The sequence below is a fragment of the Dermochelys coriacea genome, chromosome 24 (genome assembly GCF_009764565.3).
Source record: "Dermochelys coriacea isolate rDerCor1 chromosome 24, rDerCor1.pri.v4, whole genome shotgun sequence".
Classification (NCBI taxonomy): Eukaryota; Metazoa; Chordata; order Testudines; family Dermochelyidae; genus Dermochelys; species Dermochelys coriacea.
Window position 1 is genome coordinate 16,782,464 of NC_050091.1, and position 24,683 is coordinate 16,807,146.

The 24,683-nt window shown below is 58.6% G+C and overlaps 2 protein-coding genes across 8 annotated transcripts; one reads left to right on the top strand and one right to left on the bottom strand.

Moving 5' to 3' along the window:
• Window positions 1–3,257: 3,257 nt before the first annotated feature.
• LOC119847578 lies at window positions 3,258–11,915 on the bottom strand. Of its 2 annotated transcripts, none has more exons than XM_038382459.2 (7): window positions 11,770–11,915; window positions 9,786–10,511; window positions 8,457–9,571; window positions 8,140–8,266; window positions 6,976–7,596; window positions 6,211–6,368; window positions 3,258–4,834 (listed from the first exon to the last, which is right to left on the bottom strand). In XM_038382459.2, the coding sequence occupies exons 2-7, from the start codon at window positions 10,357–10,359 to the stop codon at window positions 4,826–4,828; spliced, it is 2,604 nt and encodes an 867-aa protein (XP_038238387.1). In that variant the 5' UTR covers window positions 10,360–10,511; window positions 11,770–11,915; the 3' UTR covers window positions 3,258–4,825. The 2 variants fall into 2 exon arrangements, with proteins under 2 accessions (XP_038238387.1, XP_038238388.1); XM_038382460.2 differs by lacking the exon at window positions 11,770–11,915 and adding an exon at window positions 10,903–11,018.
• A 184-nt stretch (window positions 11,916–12,099) lies between these two features.
• Window positions 12,100–24,599, top strand: LOC119847577. 6 transcript variants are annotated; one of them, XM_038382456.2, is made up of 7 exons: window positions 12,101–12,244; window positions 13,288–14,254; window positions 16,465–17,579; window positions 17,801–17,927; window positions 19,128–19,739; window positions 20,237–20,394; window positions 20,949–24,599. In XM_038382456.2, the coding sequence occupies exons 2-7, from the start codon at window positions 13,624–13,626 to the stop codon at window positions 20,955–20,957; spliced, it is 2,652 nt and encodes an 883-aa protein (XP_038238384.1). In that variant the 5' UTR covers window positions 12,101–12,244; window positions 13,288–13,623; the 3' UTR covers window positions 20,958–24,599. The 6 variants fall into 6 exon arrangements, 5 of the variants coding, with proteins under 5 accessions (XP_043357674.1, XP_038238384.1, XP_043357673.1 ...); XM_038382457.2 differs by having other exon boundaries at window positions 12,185–12,248; XM_043501737.1 differs by lacking the exon at window positions 12,101–12,244 and adding an exon at window positions 12,262–12,460.
• Window positions 24,600–24,683: the final 84 nt, after the last annotated feature.

The following is a 24,683-nucleotide window of genomic DNA, read 5'->3' on the forward strand; positions in this document are numbered from 1 at the left end:
TTTGGGGATGGCGTTTCCACCTGCTAATCGACCATGCTGCACTACAGTGGCTTCATACCACCATGGGAAATAACAACAAACTTATTCGGTGGAGTTTAGCTCTCCAAGATCTTGATTTCGACATCCAACACATCTCAGGAACTTCTAACAAAGTGGCTGGTGCACTCTCCTGTGAAAGTTTCCCAGAATCAACTGGTTAAAATCGTCCTTGAGATGTGGAAAATATTGTTAGTCCTTATATACTTGATAGTATATTTTTAGAGGTGCGTGTGTCTTATTAACTCTGTTTTTTCCTAGAGCTCCAGGAAGAAATCCCAGCCAGCATTTCACCCTAGCTGTGATTTGGGGGGCATGTCATAAATATAAAGGGAAGGGTAAACACCTTTAAAATCCCTCCTGGCCAGAGGAAAAACCCTTTCACCTCTAAAGGGTTAAGAAGTTAGGATAACCTCGCTGGCACCTGACCAAAATGACCAATGAGGAGACAAGATACTTTCAGAGCTGGAGGGAGGGAGAAACAAAGGATCTATCTGTCTGTGTGATGCTTTTGCCAGGGACAGAACAGGAATGGAGTCTTAGAACTTAGTAAGTAATCTAGCTAGAGATGCGTTAGATTCTGATTTCTTTAAATGGCTGAGAAAATAAGCTGTGCTGAATGGAATGGATATTCCTGTTTTTGTGTCTTTTTGTAACTTAAGGTTTTGCCTAGAGGGATTCTCTATGTTTTGAATCTGATTACCCTGTAAGGTATTTACCATCCTGATTTTACAGAGGTGATTCTTTTTGCTTTTTCTTCTATTAAAATCCTTCTTTTAAGAAACTGAATGCTTTTTCATTGTTCTTAAGATCCAAGGGTTTGGGTCTGTGGTCACCTATGCAAATTAGTGAGGATTTTTATCAAACCTTCCCCAGGAAAGGGGGTGTAAGATTTGGGAGGATTTTGGGGGGAAAGACGTTTCCAAATGGACTCGTTCCCAGTAACCGGTGTTAGATGTTTGGTGGTGGCAGGGAAAGTCCAAGGGCAAAAGGTAAAATAGTTTGTACCTTGGGGAAGTTTTAATCTAAGTTGGTAAAAGTAAGCTTAGGAGGTTTTCATGCAGGTCCCCACATCTGTACCCTACAGTTCAGAGTGGGGAAGGAACCTTGACAGGGCCATTCCCTGAAAAAAGGCACAACACACAAAGCTCGTGGGAGGGATCATACCAGGTTCATGGAAAGGGAGGATGAAGCCAAATGTAGTGTAAAAAATCCCACAATGAAGTTGCCCCACAGACACTGCACATGACTAAATCAAAGCCTACCACAATCGAGAAACCTTTAAGACTGGGATTTGTTGTGCTGAAGTGGAGGCTGGGACCTCACACACCTCAGTATCTGGTGGCTGAATGTCTGGATGACTCATTACTTGGGAGCACTGAGAGATGCAAAGTGCTATCGCAGACTGAGAGGGCAGAGATCATGGCTGTGCTGCAAAGCCACAAGCAGGTTTTCCTAACATGCCAGGAAATGGACTCATAAGATGTCAGGGAGGACTCATAAGATGGTTCATAGGCTTGACACTGCAGGATCCCAACTGCTCCCCAGCAGGGCACACAGAACCCCTTACAAATCAAAGGAGCACATTCGTACTGAGATACAGGGTACACTGGAAACAGGGATAAGTAAACTGTCTGATGGCTCCTGGGCATCTACTGTTGTGTTGATCCCTAAGAAAGACAAGTCTGCAAAATTCTGCGTTTATAGAAAACTTAATGCTGCCACAGTTCCTGATGGAACATACGCCCAAAACCGATGACATGCTAGATGCTTTAGGCAAAGCAAAATATCCAAGTATGACTGACCCGGTGAAAGGTTACTGGCAGATTCCTTTAGACAATAAGGCACAAAAGAAATCTGCTTTTATTACAGACATGGGATTTCATGAGTTTAAAATGTTACTTTTTGGGTTAATTACTGCAGGAACCACTGTCAATCAACCATGTGTTAAGCAGATTACAAGATTTTGCAGGAGCGTGTATCACTGATCTAGCAACATCAGCAACCCCTGGTCACTTCACAAGAAACACTTGGGGACTGAATTTTCAAAATTCAGAGATGCAGGTCTTATGGTAAAAGCATGTAAATGTAAAATAGGAACAGCAATGGTTCCTTATATTGGATATTGGGAAGAGGGTGGCCAACTCTCTCCTACTCCCTTGGAAGTGAAAGTTACTGTTAACTGGCCTGTGCCCTAGACCAAAAAGCAGGTCCAGCCTTTCATGGGCTTCATTAACTGTTACTGACAATTTTGTGCATGGCTTAAGTGACATTGTGTTTACCAGGGCGGGCTTGTGCAAGACAACAAAACCAAAGTCGTGTAGACAAAGCCTCGTCAGGAGGATTTTGCTAAAGAAAGTCCTGTCTGAACAACCCAGATCTGGCCAGTCCAGATTTTGACAAAACATTTGAACTCCATACAGCTGAACCAGTCAGTGGTTTAAGTGCAGAATCAGTGCAAGCTGGGGGAAAGTAACAAAGCATCTCCTTGTATTCTTGAGCAAGAAACTGTTCAGGGGACATCAATTACTCTCTCACATAAAAGAAAGAGATGTTATTTTATGGGAAATCAACTCAAGCCCTATCTCGTAACACAAAACTCCAGGTACTAACTGACCATTCTCCACTGGTGAGGTTACACAAAACCAACCATCAGCTCCAAACTGCTGAGAGAAGCATGACACCCCAAGCATATGCCATGGAAGTTGTGCATATTAAAGGGAGAGAAAATGTAGCAGCAGATGCGCTGTCCTGGAACAAGGGTTCTGACCCACAACCTCCAGTTCAGCCATTCGACTGATGCTTCTGGAGCACGATAACAGAGGGGAGGTGTGTCCCTTAAGAGACCCATTATTCCAACTGGTAAAGGGTGCACGGCCCCACATTGCCAGTATATTTAGCTAAACTATGTCCTGTAGGTATCAGATAAAAACTGGTGACACACTGGTCACAAGTTTCTTTATGTGGCGTATGGGAGGTTGTGTGGAACAAGTTCCATATGTGTGGGTGCTGGAAATATGTTCTTAAAATCTGTTTTGGAGGCAGTGGATACATAAGATGGCCTTAGACAAGAAATGTTTGGCCTGTTTACCTATGCTCCACTGCAAACTAAGCAGGGTAACACCAGATACAACAGCAATACATTTGCATCTAAGGTAGACAAAGCAATTGAGCCAACTCGAGAAGCCAACTGACCCAAGGAGTAGGGAGACAGCATGGTGTCTGCATGTACAACAAGGGAGAAAAATCTTTATGTAGGACCACACATCAATGGAAAACATTTCAAAGGTTCAATGGACTATAAAAAGGGAGGAAAAGAGCCCCTCAGCTATCTACCACTTAGGGGACATAGGGACAGCACCCTCCAGGCTTGTGAATGGCAGATCCTCTGGGCCTGAAGGGCAGCAGGTGCTGGGAGCCAGAAACTGTTTTAGGCAAAGATCGAGGTTGCTAGAATTAAGTTTTAGGCACTAGAAAGCATATTCTTTTTATTTTGTTTGCAATCCTTTTCTATCTCTTATTCCTGCCTAGTATCACATCAATATGTGTTCTTTATTAATCAACTTCTTGTTTTATTACAAAACCCCATCTCAGTACTGTGCATTCAAGGACCTCAGCTGAGTTAACAAGCAGGTGCAGGCTTTGTCTCTTTGGAGGGAGCAAAATTAGTTTCTATGAGTGGCCAGTAAGTGGGACTGGACACTGCAGACACATCTCTGGAGGACTGGAGTGCAAGGCAAGGTTTAGATTGGCAGAGTCTCAAGGCATTGGTTGGTGAGGCGGACAGACTGGGGTGGCAGGGAGCTGCCACGTACTTGAAGCTCCAGCAAAGCTCCCTCTTGCTGAGGTGGAGGAGTAACACAGGAGCTCACAGTTCTGGGTTCCCTGAGGAGAGCAGCACAAACCCATTCTCAGCCCTTCAGCACAAACCCATTCTCTCCTCCCCCTGTAGTGAGGGTGGCTAGAGACGGGAAAGTGATAGGTTCCTCTGGCTGGAGAAGAATGGAGACTGCAGGGTCTGCACTGAGGGTATTGGGCACTGACAGGCAAGGAGGCAGCTGGCACCCGAGGCTCTATTTCCCAGGAAGGTGGATCCATTGGAAGAAAGGTCAGGCTTGTGCATGCCCCACTAAGGTACAGAGCCAGCACTGTCCCACATGCCTTGTAGTGCTAGGAGCTGGGATCACCTTTAACCCCTCCGCCTCATCACAGTGACATGCTGAGAGAGTGCAGCTGTGTGCTACGGGTCAGATGGTAACAAGAACTCAGCACCCAGCACTCCCACTGAGAACACAGGCTGCTGCTGGGCCAATGGAGATACAGCTAAATAGTCTGCCCCAGAGCAACAGCCGCAGTCAGCACAGACCCATGGGCTCTCTCCGTGCTCTACACACACTGGACCCAGAGCTCTGTGCATTGCTCTATTGAGACCAACCTGAGATGTGAAGGGGAAGTAGAGGGCTTTGGGGACATTGTATCAAAAAGCTAGTGGAGTAGGAAAGGCTCCCTGGAAAGTCCCATGACGAGACGCCAGTTCCCCTGGCTCAGAACAGGCCCCGCTGGATCCAGCTCCCAACACCCCCAGGCAGCCAGCCCAGTGCCCCTCAGGTCCTGTCCAAGGCCTCCCTATGCTACAGGTGCTGCTGTGAGTATGGGGCTCGATGCTAGCGACTCTGGGATCGAGTGGGAGGTCGTCACCTTCTCCCTGGTGCTGCCGACACTGCTGCTGAACATCGTGTGGGCTCCTCAGCGGTGGGCCATGGCCAGCTGCTCGCCAGGCACTTAGGCTTCAGGAGAGCTGCGGGGAGTGACATAGTGAGAACAGGAGTTGCCAAACCCAGCTCGCCAGCCTGCCACTGGGCACAGGTAACGAGCATGTCCCTGGTCATCACACTCAGAGCCCTGCATCCACCAGTCACTGAGCATGTCTCGGGGGGAAAGCCGGCCTGCACTGCTGGGGTGTGCTGGCCACCAGCTCTTCCCTGGAAAGATGCAGTGGAGGAGACTGTCGAGCAGGCAGCACTGGCCTGCTCTCCAGCTGCCTGTAGCATTGCTCCGGAGCATCTGCACCTGGACGCCGGTGCCAGGACAGAGAGGGCAGAGCAGGCACCCTGGCAGGGCTCAGAGCTCAGCTCTGAGTGAAGAGCAGCACTCGCCCCAGGGAAGGAAATACACACTGCTAGGGATGCAGGAAATGCCATTGACTCCCTGGCTCGGTGGGGACCTGCACAGACAGAGCAGAGAGGAGGGGGCCTGGAACAACCCCCCAGGCAGTCACTGCAACATCAGCACATGCTCCTGGGGAGGCAGGGCCAGACCCCCGTGCCCTCAGTTCCCACCCCACAGCCAGTACCCGAGCCAGGGGGGAGCCCTGTTAGCTGGCAGCAGCCACAGATCTCTGATCCCCTCCAGGCCCAGCCCTGATGCAAAGGGCTGAGCACCCACAGCTCGGACGATCCCACAGAGGGGCTGGGGCTCAGCATCTGATGATCAAGGCCCTCATTGCAGCCCTGTCCTGCAGGGAAACCTGCATCTCTACTGAGAGCCGGGCAGGGCTGGGGCAGGAGTCCTGGGGGCTCTCTCTGGCCAGGTCATGCCGGCTCAGGCTGGGCAATACGAATGGTCCCGACTTGCCAGGAAATCCACCCAGCCTTCCTAGCACAGATGGCACCTGACAGCAGCAGGGCAAGCTGCCAGGAGCAAAGGGTGGGGGCGGGGGACAAGGTTAGCGCAGACCCAGGGGAAGGAGTGTGACGGGGTGCGGAGGACACTCTTGGGGTACGACTCTGCAGGTTGGGCTCATTCCAGGCACTCCCAGAGCTGAGCTCTGAGCCTGCCGTCGCCCAATCCTCCCTCACAAGGTAAGCCAGGCCCAGGTGCCATGCGGATGGGCACACACAGCTACCAGGCAGAGGGGGACCCTAGAAGGGGAAGGACAGGATGAGCCAGACTCCGAATATGGAGGGGAGGAGGGGCAAGGAACTGACTCAGCTGTGACCGGCAGGAAGCCAATGGGGGACAGAGACAGGGAACTTCCACACCATGGTGCCCTCTGCCAGGCTGAACTCTGGTGGGTCTATGCAGCCTGACCCAAGGCAGCCTTGCATACTCCACCAGGGGGTGGGGGGGAAGGGCAGGGCACCAAGGCAGCTGTTCGTCCGGCTGGACACTTACGTGTGTCTGTTGGGTCATGGCCATGCCAGGGCTCTCGGCCGCACCCCAGGGGGGTTTGTTCGTTGTTGGCCTCCTGTCGTTTAGGATGCGTGAGATGTTGCCCAGGGCCTCAGCCAGGCCCTGCAAGTGGGTGCCACTCAGCCCGTACAGTGTGGAAGCTGCAGGACAAACACGCTGCATGGATCTCGCCCCCCCCCCCCCCGCACTGGGAACAGAGCCCAGCCCCATCAGCTCCTGGGATAACAGCCTGCTACTGCCACCTGCTGACAGGAACCAGCCCTTCCCCCACAAAGCCCCTAGGAAAATAGCCCGCCACTGCCGCCTGCTGATGGAAACCAGCACAGCATCCTCCCCAGCCACTGGCGGAACAGCTCGCTAACAGTGCCTGCTGATGGAGATACTCCATTAGTGCACCCACTGGCTCACAGGGTGGGGTGCAGCTGAGGAGCTGGACACCGGCTCAGGAGCTCTGCTCTTTTGTCTCTACAGACTGCCCCAGTGACCCAGAGCCTGGCCTTTAACATTGAGGTGTGGGGTTCAATTCACCCACGGACACGGTGCCAGCATTGGCCAAATCCCCAGAGGTGCAGGCTCTTTCTTCCCCTGGTCCAGGAGCCCATGGGTGCTCGGCCCCTTGTGAAACCAAACCCAAGGGTGCAGCAATCAGACAAGGGCTGATGACAGAGCAGCCCAATTACAGCATCTGACCCTTGGGCCGAGCACACAGCCCCCCCAACCACAGTTCCCCTGGTGACCAGTGCCTACCTTGGGTGATTCTCAGCTCCTCCCGCGCAGCATCCAGCTCGGCCCGCAGCACCGTGCAGCCCAGGCAGCGGGGCCGTGCCCCCAGGCAGGCTGTGCCGTCGTCTGGTGCTCTGTCTGCGCTACCCTCTCCATCCCACGGAGAGTCCAAGGACGTCTCCAGGACGTCCCCAAGCAAGGGGCCATCCAGCCCCGGGGAAGCACGGCTGGAGCTCCTGCGCTGGGGGCTGCAGGTCCAGTCACCCTTGGAGCCGGTGCGCTCTGTCTGCACAAGGCCAGCAGATGTTTGCTGTTCACATGGGGCGCAGGGATCAGGGAGCTGTGTGACCCCATTCTGAGTCTCTGAGACATTGCTGCCCCCTTGAATGGTGGCTCTGCCCTGTGGCATGCCGTCCGTCCCCATGTCTCCTGGGTCAACACCGCATAGCTCAGTCACCTTCCCAGAAACTGGGGCAGTGTTTTTCTCTGCTTGCTGAAGGTGCCCGATGCTCTGCAGCGGCTCTAAGCCATTCTCCACTTGCTGTCCCTGCCTGAAGCCCGCTCTGTTGTGCAGGGGCTGGGGAGCAGCTGGCTCAATCGCCCCCAGGCTCGGTCTCTGCGCCAGCAGGGCGCACGGCGTGGCAGCTGGGAGAATAAATCACCAAGAGTTACTGCTCAAGAGAGACAGGGTCCAGTCCGGGGCTAAGGTGCTGGGCATCGGGGAGCTGAATTCATCTCGGCTGTGCCCAGACTCTCTGGGACCTTGGGGCCACAGAGGGTCATTGGCCTCAGCTCTGTAACGGGGACGAGAGCATGGCCCTGACACTCCCTGACACCTCCTCATGCAGGGCATATGTACAAAGACCCTCCCCCACCTCCCTGGAGCTCTCCATAGCGCACTCAGCAACGTTGGGGGGGTGGGTGGGATCAGTCAGAGACCCATCTCACTGCCACTAGCCCTCCCTACGCTCTGGGGCCATTGGGCTCAGTACAGCGACACTGGCTGCTGGCTGTCCTGTGCTGCGGGCATGCGCAGCCGATGGGGGGGGGCGACTCAGGGTATCTCCTACTAGTCCCCCTGGGGCCCACCCAGGCTGAGCCCCCAGAAACCAGAGACCAGTCCTGCGCTGGAGACCACCCAGCACTTCAGAGAGAGCCGGATCCAGTGCTGGGGAAAGAAGCCCTCACCCAACAAACCACCGTTCCAGCCGTTCTCCTGCCTGCTGGCCCCCCGGGGTGCCCTCTGCCGCTCGGCCAGCAGGGCCCGCTGCACTGCACCGACATCCCTGGCCCCTTCCTGGGCTGGCACCCGCACCTGAAACAAGCGTCTCTGCTTAGTGCCAGCTAGTCCAGGCACCGTCCCCAGCACCAAACGGAGCCATAAAACGTCCCCTGCACCAAGGACCAGACACAGGGCAAGCAGCAATCCTGGTGCCATCACCCCCCCACACCACTCTGCTCCCAGGGGGCGAGGCCATGGGATGTGCAGCATCCCACATGCTCACCTGGGGCTGCCATCCGGGCTTCTGGGGAACAAGCTGGAAATCCTCTGCCAGGGCCACGGCCTCCTGGCTGCTCTCTGGGCCACGCTCCCGCACCCAGCTCTGCATTTCCTCAGGCAGGAGGCTCAAGAACTGCTCGAGAACCAGCAGCTCCAGCACCTGCTCCTTGGTGCGGGTCTCTGGCTGCAGCCAGCGATGGGAAAGTTCCCACAGGCGGCCGTAAACCTCCCGAGGCCCTTCGGCGTCCTGGTAGCGGAAGCCCCTGAAGCGCTGGCGCTGCGTCTCTGTGTCGTGGCGGCGCAGGACAGCTCCCTTCACCTTGGCACCGTCACCAGCCTCACTGGCATCCAGGCTGGCGTGGGTCTGTTGGGCTTCCCCACCGAGGGGAGGAAGGAGTCGGGCTCCCCGCAGGCCTTTGGGCCCCTGGCAGGTGTCAGTCACTCGTCTGGAGAAGGCGAGATCCGTCTCATTCTCACCCCCTTCTCCATCTCCCCGTGAGGCCAGGGGGCCCAGCAGCCCCTCCCGACACCGCTCACCCCAAGGCTGCTGCCCATTCAGCGGCTGCTGAGGCACCAGCCAGCGCAGGATCTCATCTGCCGTCCAGTACTGTACGGCTGGGGGTGCTTTTCCCGCTCGCTCCGGGACCCCAGCGGGTGCAGGGCCGGCTGCCTCAGCCTCCTGCCCCTTGGCCTGGGCTCGTACTGCCTGCTCCAGTAGAGCATGGAACTGGAGTCCAGCTCCCTCCCGCACCACTGGCTCTGGTTCCTGCAGTGGGGGTGCAGGCTGGGCCAGGGCCCCCACCATCTCCAGCTGCTTCTGGAAGAGCTTCTCCAGGAGCTGGGCCTGGAACTCCCGGTCCTCCCGCCGCATCTCCCGGTCATGCTGGATGAACTCGGCAAGGCTCTGCCTCTCCTCCGCCCTCCAGGCGCCAGCGCGCCTCGCCCGTTTCAACTCCAGCTGGCTGCGCCCATGCTTCTGGCTGGGGCTCCGTACAGTCTCCAGTGGCCCATCCTCCCGCACCTTGCGCTTCCTGGCCCGGAGGTGCACGAGCCGGTCCAGCGCCGAGACCAGCTTCCGGGAGGCCGGTTGGGGCTCTGCCGATACTGATGGGGAAGGGTCTGGGGAGTGCAAAAATGCAGAGTGAGGGCCCACAGTACATCTGGCCTGGCACACAGCCCACTGTACCAGTATGGGTCACCCCCACATCTTGGCCAGGGAAACAAAAACCCCTCCATGCAACAGGCCAGGATCCCCCGCAGGACCCCAGACCTGTAATGCAGTGCAGGAGGGACTCCCAGCACCCAGTGACCCTTCACCAACAAGGGGGCTTACCGGGCTCGTGTGGCAGCTCATCCGCGGACGCCTCTTCCTCCTTCACCTGCACTCGCACAGCCTGCACTTCGCCCAGCGGGTCCTGCACCTCAGGGAGCACATAGCCCGGCTCCTCACATCCCCAGCTCTCAGTGGCCTGGGTCCCCCACTGGTCAGAGGCTGAAGCTGGTGCCTCCCAGCTTTCCGGGACAGCTGTGCCCTCCTGCCTGTCCGCGGCGCCAAGCCCCTCGCCGCTCTCTGCCAGGAGGTTGGAGCGCGTGCTGACACAGCGCTGCATGATCTGGTCCATCTCCTCGTAAAATGGGCAGCGCATGGGTGGCCTCCCGGCCGTGTTGTTCTCCTTGGCCTTGCGATAAGCCACCTTCAGAGCTTTCATCTTCTCCCGGCACTGGTCCCCGGTGCGGTAGATGCCGAGCTTGGACAGGCGCTGAGAGATTCCATCGTAGACAACCCTGTTCCTACCATGGGAGCCCAGATCATGCACAGCAGCCGCCTCTGCCCAGTAGGAGATGAGCACCATGACATGGTCAGCTGGCCAGCTGGCCGCCCGCTCCGGGGGCCGGTCCCGACGCATCGCAGTGGTTGGGATTGGAATCACTCAGCAGGTGGCACCACACGGAGCTGGCTGCTGTGGAAACAGCTTGCACCTGGCCAGGATACGAGGGCCTGTGCTAGTATCACAGACACTGGGAGAACGAAGGACGGATTTGCTGGTAACACGTACACCTGGGAGGAAAGAAAATATGTGTTGGTATGGCACACGCTGGAGGCCGCAGAGCGGAGGTATGCACAGGAAAGGTGTGTGCCCGGAGGCGGAAGCGAGGGGGGGGGGGAACACGCAAGTAAGATGCATGCCCGGGGGCGGATGTGCAAGTAAGATGCACGCCCAGGGGTGGCAGCAGGGCGGGTACATGCAGGTAACCTGGAGGTATCGAGATAACCTGCCCTGGGCAGCGCCAGGCAGCCACACAGGTGCTCTGCAGGGGCCAATGCAGTGAGGCCCAGCACTCAGAGACCTAACAACCCTGCTTGCTACCCACAAACCTGCCCTGATCCAGTCAAGGGGAGGGAAAACCTGTCACTTGAACCCTGAGTCAACCCTAACCTGCCTGCAAACCTGCACTCGGCTGCACCACGTCAGCTGCAGCCCATGGCAAAGCAGGGGCTGGAATCAGCCCGCAGCTTCCTGGCCAGACATGCAACCTGCACTCAGGGAACCCAACCAGCCACATGCCCTGCTGGGCCACGCAGGACTGGAACTGTGGGACAAGTAGACAGCAGGCCAACCGGAGAGAAGGGAGCACGTCTCCTCCCCAATGCAGCATCCTCCTAGAGGAGGGAGGGAAACACTCAGGAGTCAGCACAGGACACTCAGGAAAAGGCTAGAGCAGCTCAGCCAACATTTGCCACACTGCTTGTCCCCCACCATAGATACCTCCCTTCTCCCAAGTCCCTGCCCCATAACCCACCTCCTGGCCCACTACCCCATTACCCAGCTCCCTGCTCCTCCAACCCTTAACCCAGCTCCTTGCCCTGTAGCCCACCTTCTGGCCCGCTACCCCATAACCCAACTTCCAGCCCCCCCCAGACAAGACATGCCCCTCCCTGCCATCCTCCCCCGTACCCAGCTCCCTGCCCCTGAATCCATAACCCAGCTTCCTGCCCCGTGCCACAGCTCCCTGCCCCATAATCCACCTCCCTGCCCAAGACAGGCCCCCCTACCCAGTTCCCTGCCGCTCACCCATAACCCAGCTCCCTGCCCCCCAGCCAAACCGTGCCCTTCCCTGCCCATTCACCCCCGGACCCAGCTCCCTGCCCCCACCCCTTAAGCCACCTCCTAGCCCGCTACCCCACAGCCCAGGTTCCTGCCCCCCCGACCAAGACAGGCCCCTCCCGACTCCCTGCCCCCCCGCCAAAACAGGCCCCTCCCCACCCAGTGCGCAGCTCGCTGCCCCCAGCGCAGACCGGCCCCGCCCGCGGATACCTGGGGGGCTCCAGGCGGTGACGTGGGAAGTCTCCGGGCGCAGGCCGCGGCCCAAGGCAGCGAAAGGTCCAGGCCCGGCTCTGCCTATTGGCTGCGGCTACTGGGAGGTGAGGGGGCGAGCAAATAGAAGTCCAGCCCTTTGGCGGTGTGACACGAGAGCCTGTCCAATCGCTGCCTACAGTCGCCTCTCTGACAGGTCTGTTCACCAATCGCTGATCGGATGAACCCCGGTGACGGTTCAAAAGATCAACCGATCTCTGCCCGCCCCTCATTCGAGGTGTCAGCGAAAATTGACAGAGGTACGAGACCGTTCGCTACGCCCTTCCACGCTGACTGGCTGCTCCACCAGCCAATCGACGCTCCCTCCTTCATGACTGGTCAGCCAATAGCGGGCGGCAGCCTGGTCCCAAAGGCCTTTGCGGAGAGCTTCCGGGGCAGGCGGTGACCCCCCCGCCCACGCGGGGCTCTGGCCGCGGTAGGTGGGTCCCGTCCCGTCCTGCCCCAGCTGAGTGCGCTGGGCGGGCGGCTCCGGGGCAGGGCCCCGTAGGGACTCGGGGGGCTCTGCAGGGGCCGATCGCCCCGCCCCGCGCGAGCCGTTGGGCCGGGCCCGTTCCTGAGCGGGGAAGGGCCGTTTGCTCGGCGCCCCGGGCCCGAGGCCGGCTCCGCGGTGGGGACGGTGCCCCGGGCCAAGGCAGGAACGCCCGGGCAGGCCAGGCGCCATGGCTCCGTGCGGCCGGGCCCGGGAGCCCGTGCGAGGGTGCTCCCTCCGCCCGCCCCGGGCTGCTCCGCTCCTGCCCTCCCCGCGAGCCCCGGGCTGGAGCCAGCCCTAGCAGCGGGCCGCTGGGCCCCGCGTGGGGTCCCGCTCCCCGCCGAGCGCAGCCCGCCTCGCTTCCGGGCGGGCGCTCCAGGCCCAGGGGCCTCGGCTCGCGTCGCCGTGCCCCGCGCCACCTGGCTGGGAAAAGCCCCGCTCCTTTGTGTCGGAGCAGAGCGGGGAACTCGGGGGGAAAGCAGGGGCCATGGGCCGGGGAGGGAGAGAGAGAGAGCCCCCGACGGCACTCGGAACACGGGCGCCTTCGGCCGCGCTGGGGGGCGGGCGCGGGGGCTGGACCTGGACCTGTCTGTGCTGGGGCGAAGGGGCCTGGGATCTGTGCTGGGGGCAGGAAGATGGGTTACAGTGGAGGATGGCTCTGCTGGGGAGCAGGGAGCTGAGTTGCGGGGCAGGGATTTGTTTGCTGTGGGGCAGGGAGCTGGGTTAAGTGGGGAGGGGGCAGGCAGTTGTCTGTTCTCGGGGAAGGGAGCTAGGCACTGCACCAAGCTTGCCGACCCACCAAGTTTGGCTCCTTGCTCCGCAGCACTTGGCCCCGTACGAGCTGTCTCCTCACCCACTCGGTCTGACTGACACATTGGGGCCCGCATGGCTGCACCTTGCTGCACCTAAGGGGGCCGGCCTGGCCGTTGGTGAGCAGAGCCCGCAGCAGGCAGCAACTGCAAACTGATCATCTCTCTTGCTCTGTACAGGACGCTCATTCCTGCCACTCTCCTTGCCCTGCTTGTGTCCGTGGCACTGGCACCGGTGGTAGCGTCTCTGGGGCCGATAGCAGTCTGAGGATCTGGAACCACCAGCCCTGTGCCAGGGACCCCCTGTGTTTGGTGTTCCCTAGCCTTGGTCCGTGTGACCCTGGGGCTAGCCTGTGCAGTTTGTGACACCTGGAGTAGGGGCAAAGAGCACAGGCCTGCAGCCTGGCTTTGCTGGGTTGTGGTGTGTCGTGTTGTGAGGTCCCTGCGTCAGCCTGGTGCTGGGCACTGTAACCTTTCCCTAGGGATCCTCCACCGGTCCAGCCCCCTCCTGCTGCGATGCGCCGGGACAAACCTCAGGAACGGGCTGCCAGCTGGCCGGCTGATCACATCAAAGTGCTAATTGCCTTGTGGGCGGAGGCGGCCACCTCACATGACCTGAGCTCCCGCGGCAGGAACAGAGTTGTCTATGATGGCATCTCCCAGCGCCTGGCTGAGCTGGGCATCTATCGCACCGGGGACCAGTGCCGGGAGAAGATGAAAGGCCTCAAGGTGACATATCGCAAGGCCAAGGAGAACAATGCAGCTGGGAGGCCGCCCATGCGCTGCCCATTCTACGAGGAGATGGACCAGATCATGCAGCGTTGCGACAGCACGCGCTCCAGCCTCCTGGCAGAGAGCGGCGAGGGGCCTGGTGCTCCAGACAGGCAGGAGGGCACAGCTGCCCCAGAGGGCTGGGGGGCACCATCCTTTGAGCCATGGGATTCCCAGGCCGCTGCTGCCTTTGAGCACTGGGAGTCCCAGGCCTCGGCCTCTGACCATTGGGGGTCCCAAGCTGCAGCCTCAGAGAGCCAGGGGGCTGAGGAGCTGGGCTATGTGCTCCCTGAGGCACAAGCCATGCTGGGCGAGGTGCAGGCCGTGCAGGTGAAGGAGGAAGAGGCGTCCGCGGATGAACTGCTGCCTGAGCCTGGTAAGCCACTGTTGTTGGCGAGGGGTTGCTGGGAGGTGCCACACCAGGGGCCCGGGCCTGCCCACTGGCCCTAGCTCCTGGAGTCCTAGCCATGCCAGAAGCTTGCCTTCCTGGCAAGCAGCAGTTCTGTGTCAAGGCCTCATGGCTGGGAACATGGCCCAGGATAGGGACATAGCTGGGGCTGCTCCAATGGCGAGGGGGCGGGGGGGGGTGATGGCTGCCATGCTGACCACATGTCCTTGGGTTCCATGCCTGCAGGCAGGCTGAGACCAGAGCTCCAGGGGGCCACAAACTGCTCCTGTTGTGGGCTGGTGCAGCTGAACCCTTCTCCCCCTAAGGTGCCTAGCTCAGGGGACTCTGTTGAGGGGGTGGGGTAACCTTGCTGCCATTGCCTGGCTTGGTTCTCTTGGGGGCTGTCCACTGGGGCCATGTCCTTTTTCCTGGATGGACCCAGTCCCCTGCTGCTGGGAGAGGGAGCCCCAGGCCATCTGAAGAGAAACCCTGGGGGAGGAGGGAAACTGTTACGTTAATTTGGATGGAGCTGCAGGCAGGCAGCTGAGCTGGGCAGGTGGATCAGCCACCACAGCTCTTCTCCAGCCTCTGGCTCACCATATCCCTGGTGGGGGACATCACCTGGCTGGGCTTAGCATGCCCCTCTCCTTTCCTGTCCTTCACAGGCTGGCTGGGCCATCTCAGCCTGTCAGGCTTCCACTGCAGCATGATTGGGGTCAAAGCAGAGCGAGGGGATGACCAGTGGGGGATGGGAAGGGACATACAAGCAAGGGTAAGACAGAGCAGGGTCTCGTGTATTGGTCTGGGGTCCCGCAGTGCTGGCCGGGAATTCCCAGTAGCATGCTGGGGACTGCGTGTCTCAGAGGACCCTGAGGTTTGTTAGACGGCTTTCTGTTCACCCTCTCCTCTGGTTCTTGTCACGCAGATAGAAGTCGAAGTCCAAAGTGCAGGCGATTGGATGTCTGTTGGGGTTAGTTCCAAATAAGCATATCCATAGCCCTACACACCAGCAGAGTCAGTTTCCCAGTGTTCCATTCCCAGCTCTGACACCACAGAGCCTTGCCTGTGTCCCCGTTCCCTAATCCCCATTTCCCACCTCCTCCTTAGCAATCCCAAATATACCTGCAATGCACGCTCACAGTCCCAGCCCTTACAACTTAGGGTCATGTTCCATTTTGTGTCTGGGGTCTTCATCCCACCGGTTTTGACCCCATGGGAGGGGTAAGGAGTGAGGTTGTGCTTTGGTCAGGGATGCACATTTCTTTGGTTTTTTAGTGTTTTATACCCCTCCTACCCCCCAAGCCTCTTTGCCCCTCCCAACTAGTTGCTTGACTTTGCCTTGAGATAGTGGTTGAGACAATCTTAAAGTGTGCTCTGGAGTAGCACTTTAACTGCTCTTATCTGTTCCCATTGTACTAACAAATTCAGCTGACTAGGCAGAAGCAATATCCGTGTCTTTGTCCCTTGTTTACACATTTTAATATAAGAGTATCAAAAAGCCAAACCCACAGTCTATCCTAGGGTGACAGACTTGTATACTAACACGGTTTATCAGTGGCAGGCAGAGGCTCTGGGCTGAAGCCTTTCCCCAGAAGTCCTGGGGATCCATATTGTTGCCCCCACAAAGTCTCTGTGAGCAAGCCTTGAAGGGGACATGGGCGGAACAGAGCCGCTTGTCACCCTGGCACCAATTAGCCCTGGCACACCAAGGCCACTCCATTACTATCCCCAGTCTCCTCTTGTGTGCAAGCCATGGAGCTCGGGCCCTTTGTGTTAGCACCGATCCAGCCTGGCTGTGCTTCTCCTGTCCTGGCCATCGTCACTAAGTGTGCCAGGGCCTGGCATGCTTTGGAAACTAGCCTTGGCTTGTGTGCATGGCTCCGCCACCCTCGTGGCCCATCTGGACTGTGCCTGGTGTCTGGGGCCTTCCTCTGCCTGCCCACAGGGGGAAAGCGGTCCTGGGTTTCCCTTTTCTTCTACTGGGCACCATTGGCTTCATCTGAGGGTAGCACTGTGCCCCTCTTTCCATGCGCCATCGCTCTTGGTGCCCCAGCATGACTGGGAGCAGACGCTTAGCTCCCTGCTGCCTGGGGCTGTACAGTAAAGGGAGCTGCAGGGGTGGGCCATACCGATGCAACGGGGTGTGTGCCAAGCCAGGTGTGGTGGGTGACCTCACCCTGCATTCTTTCTCTCTCCAGACCCTTCCCCATCGGCATCAGTAGAGCCCCAACCGGCCTCCCGGAAGCTGGTCTCAGCGCTGGACCGGCTCGTGCACCTCCGGGCCAGGAAGCGCAAGGTGCGGGAGGATGGGCCACTGGAGACTGCACGGGGCCCCAGCCAGAAGCATGGGCGCAGCCAGCTGGAGTTGAAACGGGCGAGGCGCGCTGGCGCCTGGAGGGCGGAGGAGAGGCAGAGCCTTGCCGAGTTCATCCAGCATGACCGGGAGATGCGGCGGGAGGACCGGGAGTTCCAGGCCCAGCTCCTGGAGAAGCTCTTCCAGAAGCAGCTGGAGATGGTGGGGGCCCTGGCCCAGCCTGCACCCCCACTGCAGGAACCAGAGCCAGTGGCACGGGAGGGTGCTGGACTCCAGTTCCATGCTCTACTGGAGCAGGCGGTGCAAGTGCAGGCCAAGGGGCAGGAGGCTGAGACAGCCGGCCCCGCCCCTGTGGGAGCCTTGGAGCGAGCAGGGAAAGCACCCCCAGCCGTGCAGTACTGGACGGCAGATGAGATCCTGCGCTGGCTGGTGCCGCAGCAGCCGCTGAATGGGCAGCAGCCTTGGGGCGAGCGCTGTCGGGAGGGGCTGCTGGGCCCCCTGGCCTCACGGGGAGATGGAGAAGGGGGTGAGAATGAGATGGATCTCGCCTCCTCCAGACGAGTGACTGACACCTGCCAGGGGCCTAAAGGCCTCCGGGGAGCCCGACTCCTCCCTCCCCTCGGCAGGGAAGCCCAACAGACCCACGCCAGCCTGGATGCCAGTGAGGCTGGTGACGGTGCCAAGGTGAAGGGAGCTGTCCTGCGCCGCCACGACACAGAGACGCAGCGCCAGCGCTTCAGGGGCTTCCGCTACCAGGATGCCGAAGGGCCTCGGGAGGTTTACGGCCGCCTGTGGGAACTTTCCCATCGCTGGCTGCAGCCAGAGACCCGCACCAAGGAGCAGGTGCTGGAGCTGCTGGTTCTCGAGCAGTTCTTGAGCCTCCTGCCTGAGGAAATGCAGAGCTGGGTGCGGGAGCGTGGCCCAGAGAGCAGCCAGGAGGCCGTGGCCCTGGCAGAGGATTTCCAGCTTGTTCCCCAGAAGCCCGGATGGCAGTCCCAGGTGAGCATGTGGGATGCTGCACATCCCATGGCCTCGCCCCCTGGGAGCAGAGTGGTGTGGGGGGGTGATGGCACCAGGATTGCTGCTTGCCCTGTGTCTGGCCCTTGGTGCAGGGGACGTTTTGTGACTCCTGATACTGCTGTGGCTCCATGGCGTGAGCCCATGTGGTGCTGGGGACAGTGCCTGGACTAGCTGGCACTAAGCAGAGACGCTTGTTTCAGGTGCGGGTGCCAGCCCAGGAAGGGGCCAGGGATGTCGGTGCAGCGCAGCGGGCCCTGCTGGCCGAGCGGCAGAGGGTGCACCGGAGGGCCAGCGGGCAGGAGAACGGTTGGAACTGCAGCTCGTTGGGTGAGGGCTTCTTTCCCCAGCACTGGATCCGGCTCTCTCTGAAGTGCTGGGTGGGCTCCAGCGCAGGACTGGTTTCTGGGGGCTCAGCCTGGGTGGGCCCCAGGGGGACTAGCAGGAGATACCCTGAGTTTACCCCCACACTGGCTGGGTGTGCCTGCAGCACCCAACCTGCTCCTCTGCCCTAGGACAGCCTGCAGTAGTTGTCACTGTACTGAGGCTGAAGGCCCTGGAGCATAGACGGAATGGGGAGATGTCTCCCTGCTCTCAGTTCTGCAGCTTGGAGCCACAGGGCCTCTGGCAGCCAGCAGCAGCTATAGCAAGGGAAGTCCTGCCCACCGCTGCCGCTGGAGCTGGAGTGTACTGGCCAGTCACGTGGGCTGGAGTGTGCTCTGGGGGATGGAGCATGCACAGGCTGGTTGCTCAAGGGGCTGGAACGTGTTCAGTCACGCTGGGCGATGGAGCATGCACAGGCTGGTCGCATGGAAGGCTGGAGTATGCTTAAAGTAACTGGAATGTTTAGTGATTTTAGCAACTGAGTTCTAACAGATCTCTACTGAGCATGTGCAAACGTGGCTGGGTGTGAGCAGGGTTTCATAGAAAAAGCCAAAGGCACCTCCCTGAGTCCAGCACCCTCTACCCAGTCTCTGGCCTTTGCTCCTGAGTGTGGGTCCTACGTGAGTATTATGGCCGGTTCGGTAACTGAGCGAAGCAGGCTGTTTTCCCACTCTTATTTCTGGAAAGAGTTGAATGGTTCTCGCTGGATTCAGCGGGAGTCAGGCAGCTTGCAAGGAAACCCCAGCCCAGAAACCTGCAGTTTGGCAAAGATGCATGCAGCTGAAAACAGGGTCCTGTAATGAGAAGTGTTGGGCAACTATAGCTATAGAAGGAGCTGCCAGCCCCGCCCGTAACGAAACCCTGGTGTCTTAAGTCCTTCCCGGTGCTGAGGGAGAGGAGAGTGCCTTAGACCTGCTTGCTGGGTTGCCATAGACCTGCTTGCAGTTCCTGTGTGGTGTGAAGGTCCCAAGGGCTCCTGCATTGACCCTTCCATGAGGCAGTGCCATGCTTTTGTCACAGTTACAGAGCTGAGGCCAAGGTCTGGGCACAGCCAAGATGAACTCAGCTCCCTGATGCCCAGCCCCTTGGCCCTGGACTGGACCCTGTCTCTCTCGAGCAGTAACTCTTGGTGATTTATTCTCCCAGCTGCCACGCCGTGTGCCCCGCTGGTGCGGAGACCAAGCTTGGGGGCAATTGAGCCAGCTGCTCCCCAGCCCCTGCACAACAGAGCGGGCACCAGGCAGGGACAGCAAGTGGAGAATGGCTTAGAGCCACTGCAGAGCACCGGGCACCTGCAGCAAGCGGAGAAGAACACTGTCTCAGTGTCACGCCCAGCAGCTGGGAAGGCGACTGAGCTATGCGGTGCTGGCCCAGGAGGGCACGTGGGGACGGACGGCGTGCTACAGGGCAGAGCCACCATTCAAGGGGGCAGCAGCATCTCGGAAGCTCAGAATGGGGCTCCGTGTGAGCAGCAGATACCCACTAGCCTTATGCGGATGGAGCGCACCGGCTCCAAGGGCAGCAGGGCCTGCGGCGCCCTGCCCAGGAGCGCCGGCTGTGCATCCCCGGAGCTGGATGGCCCCTTGCTCGGGACCCTTCTGGAGACATCCTTGGACTCCCCATGGGACAGAGAGGGCAGCACAGACAGGGCACCGGAGGGTGGCACAGCATGCCTAGGGGCACAGCCCCGCTGCCTGAGCTGTACAGTACTGCGGGCTGATCTGGACGCTACGCGGGAGGAGCTGAGAATTACCCAAGGTAGGCATTGGTCCTGGGGAGCCCATGGGGTCAAGGCTGCCATCAGGGGCTGCTCTGTCACCAGCCAGGGCCTGATAGCAGCAAACAGATCCCAGAGGGGCTCAGCAGCTGCAGGCCCATTGGGCCAGGGCAGGGGAGAGGCTGCACCTCTGGAGATCAGACCCAGGTTGGCACTGTTGCCAAGGGTGGGAGTGAGTTCGGTCCCAAAGGCCCAGCCCTGGGTTCCTGAGCTCAGGGATTTATTCCATGGGGGCACCACTGGGGCAGCCCATAGAGAGACAGAATCACAGCCCCAAGTTGGCACATGCACTAACAGAGTATCTCCATTAGGAGGCAGTGGTAACGGGTGGTTATCCCAGTATTTGAGCAGGGCATGGTGAGCGATCTGCTGGTTCTCATCAGCAGGCAGCAGTAGAGGGCTGTTAACCCAGGGCTGATGGGACTGGGTTCTTTTCCCAGCCATGGGGCAAGATCCATGCAGCGTGTTTGTCCTGCAGCTTCCACCCTGTACGGGCTGAGCGGCACCCACTTGCAGGGCCTGGCTGAGGCCCTGGGCACCATCTCGCGCATCCTGAACGACAGGAGGCCGACAACGAACAAACCCCCCTGGGGTGCAGCCGAGAGCCCTGGCATGGCTGTACCCCAACAGACACATGTAAGTGCCGGGCCAGACAAACAGCTGCCCTGGTGCCCTGCACAGCGGGAGCACGCTGGGGCACAAGGCTGCCAGGGGCCAGCCTGGTGCAAGGCACTGCAGTGCACATATTGCTGTACTGGCTCTGACCTCAGTGCCTCAGCTCTCCCTCTGGGCTGCAGGGCTAGCAGCCATTGCACAGCCTGGGGAGCCCCTGGGAGGGCCATGGTGGTGCCACAGTAACCTGCCCCCCAGGCGCATTGAGAGGGCCTGTGAGGCCGGGAGGTATCTGCCTAGCCCCTTGCTGCCAAGGGACTTGAGACTTTTTTCCTCTGAATTTCCAGTGGTTTGACAGAAAATTTTCCCATCACTTCCAAGAACCATCAACCTCCCCTGCCAGAGAGACCCCCAGCAGTGTGGGCCGGTCTCCCCCCAGAGACACGCATGGTGACTGGTGGATGCAGGGCTCTGAGCGTGATGACCAGGGACACACTCATTACCTGACCCCAGTGCCCAGCAGGGGGCTGATGGGCTGGGCTTGGCAACTCCTGTTCTCACTCTGTCACTCCCTGCAGCTCTCCTGAAGCCCAAGTGCCTGGTGAGCAGCTGGCCGTGGCCCACCGCCAAGGAGCTCGCACGTTCAGCAGCAGTATCAGCGGCCCCAGGGAGAAGGTGATGACCTCCCACTAGATCCCAGAGCTGCTAGCATCGAGCCCCATACTCGTGGCAGCACCTGCAACAGGGAGGCCTTGGACAGAACCTGAGGGACGCTGGGCCAACTGCCTGGGGGTGTTGAGAGCTGGATCCAGCGGGGCCTGTGCGGAGCCAGGGGAGCTGGCGTCTCGTCACTGGACTTTCCAGGGAGCCTTTCCTACTCCACTAGCTTTTTGATACAATGTCCCCAAAGCCCTCTACTTCCCCTTCACATCTCAGGTTGGTCTCAATAAAGCAATGTGCAGAGCTCCAGGCCCGGGGATGTGGTGCCTGCAAATGGGAGGAAGTGGCTGTGTCAGGGATTCCCGAGTGCACCATGGCTCATCCTGATCTCCCTAGGTATGGCAGGGCATGGTCTCAGTACACAGCCTGCCTTTCTGGGCACCCAGTTGGTGAGGGAAGCCCCCAGCCATAGGGCACCACTGGCTGCTGCTAGGGGAGGGAGCCTGTCAGGGGAGTGTCCAGTTAGTTCAATCAGGAGAAAGTTCAGGCGTGACTTGAGCCCTGTCTGTATGTACCTAGGTGAGAAACAACTCTACAGTAATGGCCTGTGCAGAGGGTCGAGAAAGTTCTGGGGCTGGAAGTTGAAGGTGGACTAATTCAGCCCGGAAATAAGGTGTCAGTTTTTAATGTGACAGCAAAGAACCAAGGAACTGTTTCCCAAGGGCCATGGTGGCTTGTCTTTTGCTGTCGATTTGTAAATCAAGATGGGCTGTTCTAAACACTCTTGCTCTAGGACTAATGTTGGGGTCATTCGTGACCTGAGCTATGCAGGAGGCCAGACTAGGTGATCACAATGATCCCTTCTGGCCTTGGTATTGATGACCCCAACGGTCGAGGGGCTGGGATTAAAGCAGCTGACTTGGGGAAGGGGTCACGGCTTTCTGCTACTTCTCCTCCTCTCCCTGCCAATTAACCATGCTCCGTGCCAATCCATCCCCTACCAGCCACTCAGCTGGTGCTTGCTCAGGCTGTACAAGTCGTAACACAAGCCTGTCGCATGTGGTGTCGTCTGTCACGTTTTTCAGAGTAGAGAAGCAGGAGCCTCTGTTCACGGGGAGTCTGGGAAATCCCTCCAGGAGCATGGTGGGGGGGGGGGGTTCCTGATGATGCATTAGCCAGGAGGCTGGGAAATTGCTGCAGTGGCACAGCAGGTGTTTTGGACACTGGGTTAATGGTGAAGCTGGGAAATTCCCCCCCCCCCCGCCCCCATGGCAATTGGGTGTTGGGGTAGTGGGGAGGCTGGGGAATCCCTCTAGCGGCATGGTGGATATTTTGGGATGTTGTTTTAGGTGGGAGGCTGGGAAATTCCCCCCCCCCCCCCCCCCCCGAGCCACGGAGTGCGTTTCTCATTCAATTTGAGACAGGTTGTAAAAGTGGGATCTATTCAGCAGTGCAGTGAGTGGGAACAAAACCATGAGGCCTCAGTCAGAATGGACTTTGAATGGTGTTCGCAAATCAAGGCCCCTGCAGTGACCAGCATGGACCCCAGCACATGGCCAGAGCCCCCAGAACACCCCACTGGAACCTCAGCCAGTCAAGTATCCTGCCCATTAAAAATGACTGGTCTGTGCTGGCATGGGAGAATGCACCACATTTATTCCAGGGATGCCACTGGCTCCTTGTGCCAGAGGAGTATCGCCCATGTGTGGGGCAGATAGGGGGAAGGGACCCCTCAGGCTCTGCCAGAGGAATATCAGAGAGCCCCTTTGGTTTCGGCTCTCTTCAGCCCAGGTCACTTCCCCCTTGTGGCTGCAGAAGAGATGCATGAGGGTGTTGGGTTAGTGGGGAGGCTGGGGAATCCCTCCAGCAGCATGGGTGTTTCAGACCCTGGGTTAGTGATGAAGCTGGGAAATCCCCCCTTCCACAGTGGCCCTGGCACACCTGGCTCTCAGCTCTGCTGGTTGCACATTGGCAGCTCTCTCAGCCTGTGCTGGGATTAGTGCCACACTTCGGCTGCCTCGGAGACGGGCCAGCAGCTCTCGAGCCGACACTTTCCTTCCTGGGGCCTTTGCCTGTGTTAGGGTCTGCTGGAGGGAGCGTGCTGGCCTAGGGCTCTGCCTCCTGCTTGCCTGGCACTGGGACGTTGGTTCTAGGTGCATGGGGCAGAGTTTAGGACCAGTCATCATGGGTGAGGCTGGCACGGTAAAGGCTTGCAGGGAGATGCTCATGCAGGCTTGTAGCACCCCTCTTGCCCACCTGGGCTTCACAGCCAGAGAATGCCTGGCTGGACTGGCCACATGGCAAACACGCTTCTTTGGGTTCAGCTGGAGGGAAACACCCTAGTACTGTGCTAACCAATGGCTGTTAACCCCCCCCCCCCCCACAGGACTAGAGGAGTTGGAGACATAACTGGTGAGGAGAGTTTCTCCAAACCAGCAGCAGGGTAACGTCTGATCCTGACCCCAGGTGGGGTGGAATTGGGCAGGGCGGGAGGGCTCAGCGGAGCCTAGCAAAGTGGGGCAGTAGACCTTGGTGTAGTGCAGAAGGGCCTTGCCAGGCATGGTGGGGCTGGTCCGCATAAGTGCGGGGAGGGAACTATTTCTCCACCCTCAGATAATACTTTGCTTCCCCCAACCCTCCACCGCTGCTTTGCTCCCAGAACAGCTGTGGGGGGCGACTGCAGCACATGGCGACGGGCACGGAGCTGTGGAACTGCTCAGCCGGGGTGCCCCCCGGAGGAATTCCCCAGAGCTCTGAGCAGGCATATGAAGTCTGCATGGCTTCACGGCTCTGGGATGCTGCCCCCCAGCACAGATAAGCCCCTCCATGCCCCCCTGCCATCCCCGGAAGGCACCAATATGCCCCTGCAGCCTCTTGGGGGGAAGGGGGGCTGGACAGCATGTGGCTCTGTGCAGTGCCCCTCGCAGCTCCCATTGGCCGCAGCTCCCATTGGCCACAGCTCCCTGTTCCCAGCCAATGGCAGCTGTGGGGGCAGTGCATGGAGGGAAACCCCTGGCCCCGCCCGCCTACCCCTCCCTGCCATGCTGGCCACTTCTGGGAGTGGCACAGGTCCAGGGCAGGCAATGAACCTGTCTTAGCAGCAGCCCTGCTGCGCGGCCGGAGATCGTGATCGACTGGGAGATCCTCTAGGATCGACCAGTCAATTGCAATCAACCGGTTGGTGACCACTGCTTTAGAGGTTTAGGCTTCTCCCATGAACAAATGAGCCAGCGAAGCAGCTTAGCAAAATCAACAAACCTACCCTGCTATTTACATTAGGAGGATAATTGATGCTGAATACTGCAGCTGACAGAATGTGATATAAACAAATATCGCACAGAAAAAATGTTTCACTGCAGTATTTTCCACAGAAATTGAAATTAGGGGGTATGTTCAAATATACAGGGGGAGGGGGGAGGACTGATGAGGGGGGAGACTGTTAGGGCAAAGATGGGCTATATGGCACCATAGTAAAAACTGAAAAATGTTTCACAACCATTTTATTAGATTTAACTCATGTTTTTAAATCATCCCACAAATTAAAGTTGGCTATACAAGCCTACTATGAAGCACTATATCTACATCCTTCTTGGTTTGTTGTTATAATTTTGCACAACTCTGTTAATGAACTTCTCGAATGCAGTGCTTTCATT

Coding starts and splice junctions, on each gene's coding strand:
- LOC119847578 (XM_038382459.2), bottom strand. CDS start 10,359: ATGCGTCGGGACCGGCCCCCGGAGCGGGCGGCCAGCTGGCCAGCTGAC. Junction 9,572..9,785: donor TGAGCTGCCACACGAGCCCG/GTAAGCCCCCTT, acceptor TGCACTCCCCAG/ACCCTTCCCCATCAGTATCG. Junction 7,597..8,139: donor CTGGAACGGTGGTTTGTTGG/GTGAGGGCTTCT, acceptor TTATTCTCCCAG/CTGCCACGCCGTGCGCCCTG.
- LOC119847577 (XM_038382456.2), top strand. CDS start 13,624: ATGCGCCGGGACAAACCTCAGGAACGGGCTGCCAGCTGGCCGGCTGAT. Junction 17,580..17,800: donor AGCCCGGATGGCAGTCCCAG/GTGAGCATGTGG, acceptor CGCTTGTTTCAG/GTGCGGGTGCCAGCCCAGGA. Junction 19,740..20,236: donor GGAGCTGAGAATTACCCAAG/GTAGGCATTGGT, acceptor TTTGTCCTGCAG/CTTCCACCCTGTACGGGCTG.